The sequence below is a fragment of the Orycteropus afer genome, unplaced genomic scaffold (genome assembly GCF_000298275.1).
Source record: "Orycteropus afer afer isolate SDZICR_OR568_19922 unplaced genomic scaffold, OryAfe1.0 scaffold01298, whole genome shotgun sequence".
Taxonomy (NCBI): domain Eukaryota; kingdom Metazoa; phylum Chordata; class Mammalia; order Tubulidentata; family Orycteropodidae; genus Orycteropus; species Orycteropus afer.
Window position 1 is genome coordinate 652 of NW_006922885.1, and position 3385 is coordinate 4036.

Consider the following 3385-nt stretch of genomic DNA (forward strand, 5'->3'; position numbering starts at 1 on the left):
CAGTGGCACAGTGTGGTGTCCAGATAGGGCCACAATCACCAGGAGAAGACCAAACATCTGCCCCATCAGCACATTGGGAATACTTCATTCACACAAAGAAGAGACAGAGTGAGGTCAGCTTCACTAGTGGACACTTGTCTCCCATGGCCAGAAGAGTCCACACCCACAGGGTCAGGGAAAGAAAGATGGTCCATGTCCACTTCTTTGGGTTGTAGTACTAGAAACCCCATTCCATCCCTGCTGGAAACACACAGGAGTGAGGTAGACCAGGTGCCATAAGGTGTCTTCTCATTTGCAAGAGACAGAAAGTTACCATGTGCCCAGAGCAGAAGGAGGCTTCTGTGATAAGGAGGGGGGATTGGGAGAGAGAAGGGGATCCAATTCCCAGCCTACCTATCAGAGAATGTGTCTGTCCAAGGCTTTCTCTTAAGTAGCCTGGATGGGAGGCATGGAGGCAGACCATTCCCTCAACAGCCAGGAAATACCTACATGAAATAGAACTAACAGAGTTTAAGGAACACTTCCTGTTTCCATGGGTACAGGTAAAAGTAACCCATAAAATTAAAAATACATTAATAACGTAATAACAAAGAGAAGGCTTCTGTAAAATTGATGAGAAAAAATCAGGGGGAATATTAATGATTTCTGAAGATCAAGAGCTGGAACGGGGGCGGGACGCTCATGACTCTCCTGTGTCTCTCGTGTCTCCTGGGAGCTCCTGGAGAAGATTTGGACAGAACAGGAGACCAGAGATTCCCCTTGAAGGGAAACATCCATGTGGAAATTGAATGTATTGGACAGGTGTGTCATCACCACAAACAAGACATCTTTTCCATCAGGATCTGGAGGATCAGTCACTGGACAGGTGTCAAAAGTCTCTTGTACTCACTGTTGTTGTTGTGTTGTTATGTGCCATTGAGTCAGATCCAACTCAGAGAGACCCCTCTTTGGGTTTCCAAGTCAGTATCTCTAAGGAAGTAGATTGCCCCATCTTCCTTCCGAGGAGTGGCTGGTGGGTTTGAACTGCAAGCCTTCTGGTTAGCAGTCAAGTGCCATAGGAACTATGCTTGTACTCACTAGGACCAAGAAAGCATTTTTCATTTCAATAAATGTTCACAGATAATTCCTGTCGCCCTTAGTGTAGAGACAGCAAGTCCCCGGGGCCACTTACCCAGCCTAAGATGAAGCAGAGTTTGACTCAGACAAGGGGGCCAGTAACAGCCATGTGGCCAATATCAACCAGGTCCAGGGGTTTTGTCACTATGGGGTGAGGGCATCCCAGGCTAACCCAGCAGCTATTCCAAGCCCTGGGGATGATTCTTCTGAAATGAACTGTCCATCCATGTCCACCCTTGAGACACCAACCACTCTGGCCACCACCTCAGCCTGACTGCAACCTCCATGAAAGACTCAGACAAACACACAGGCAAGCCCTGCAGAATATTTAACCCAGAGAATAGGTGAGATAGTAAATATTGTTGGTAAATGTCACTAATGTATTGGAGCTTTTGTTATCAGCCCTTGTGGCACAGTTGTTATGTGCTTGGCCGGTACCCAAAAGATCAGTTGCTTTGAACCACCAGGTGGTCTGAAGGAGAAAGGTGCGGCAGTTTGCTTCTGTAAAGATTACAACCTTGGAAACCCTGTGGACAGATCTCTTCTCTCCCATAGGGTCGTTAGTAGACAGAATTTGCTTGACTGCAATGGTTAATACAATTGGATAACACATAATATCACTTGAAAGGAAATTCAAAGTGAATGCATGCTGTTGCTGTTGTTGTTATGTGCCATGGAGTCAGACTTGACTTATAGTGACCCCTCCTTGGGTTTCCAAGGGAGTATCTCTATGGAAGTAGATTGCCAAACCTTCTTTCCAAGAAGTGGCTGGTGGCTTTGAACCACCAGCCTTCTGGTTAGCAGTCAAGTGCCTTAGGCACTATGCCACCAGAGCTCCTGAATGCATTATTAGCTTTTTAAATTTTATTACAACAACATTATGTTAACCCTCTGCATTTATGCAACACGAGTTTAGAAAATCATTCATTTTTTCTCTTGGGATCAAAAGTAACCCTAATTTAGAAAATACATGAACTTTCAAAAAATCACTTTTGTCTCAGTTTAAAGCACTCATGGATGGTATCGTTATGAAGGTATTGTACTACTTTACACAGCCCTGTCCTGGTGAGTTTGGAAGCTTCGACCTTTCATGGATTCCACAAACAATCTTATGCTGAGGGCACTAGGATAAACAGAGTCATCTCCCACACAGCATCCCCCCCCCACAGGAGCGCAGGGGAATCGGGGTATCAGGATGCAGCTTCCTCCCACTTGTGTGTGGTATTCAGAGCATCACTGGATGTATGCTATTCACTGCACTGTTCAGAACTGTGTCACTATCTTGTACACACTCCCCAGCACAGAATGGGGATGGTCAACTCCAGGGCTGGAAGGTCATCATTTCCTCTGCATAGTCACCCTCTCCTGACATGTGGCCCACCTCAATTCCCAATCTGTCAGGACCATAGAAACAAGTGGACGATTGAACTAAAGGATGGCCTCAGGCACCCAAGTCCTCCTCATCCTCTCTCCCTCTTATAACTGCAGGACCCCCACATGCAAATCTCTCTTTCAGCAATGGAGAGAATGGGGCCTTAAGGTCAGCCAGGTCACTGCGATCTCCCAGTGTGAGCTGGTGTCTTTGAGGAAGAAAGGCACCTCCAGGAGAAAAAAAAAAATGGTGTGGCTGTGTCTCTTTCTCTGTCTTGTGGCTGAAGGTCCAGGTGAGATTTTCCATGATTACAGAGGTTGGAATGAAGGCTGAGATGTCTACCTGTGACTCACTGTGGTTCTCCTTGTCCCCAGGTGTCCTGTCCCAGGGGAAGCTGCAGGAGTCGGGCCCAGGGTTGGCGAAGCCCTCCCAGATGATGTCGCTCAGCTGTGCAGTCACTGGTTACTCCATCTCCAGTGGTTATTCTTGGCATTGGATCCACCAGCCCCCAGAGGAGGGCCTGGAATGGCTGGGACATGGTTACTACAGTGGATCATCGTGGAATATCCACTATGCCCCTCCACCCAGGGCCGCATCTCCATCACTGCTGACTCCTCCGAGAACCAGTACTCCCTGCAGTTGAGGTCAATGACCTCCACGGACATTGCCGTGTATTACTGTGCGAGAGACACAGTGAGAGGAACTCAGGGAGACCCCAAATCAAACCTCTCTGTAGGAAACAGGAAGTGATTGGTCTGAAAGGGGTGCTCACGATCCACGGGGGACCGCAGGAGCCTTCCAGGAATCAGGCACAGAGGAAGTGGGGAAGGAGTTCCCTGTGGTTACCCACCTGGCCAGCCTCTCCCCAAGGAGCCTCATGAAGAATGAGTCTACAGA

The 3385-nt window shown here is 48.0% G+C and overlaps 1 gene segment (V, D, J or C); it reads left to right on the forward strand.

Moving 5' to 3' along the window:
• Positions 1–2734: 2734 nt before the first annotated feature.
• Positions 2735–3238, forward strand: LOC122152051. The segment is given in 2 exon segments: positions 2735–2780; positions 2863–3238. Coding segments are annotated over 2 exon segments (422 nt in total).
• Positions 3239–3385: the final 147 nt, after the last annotated feature.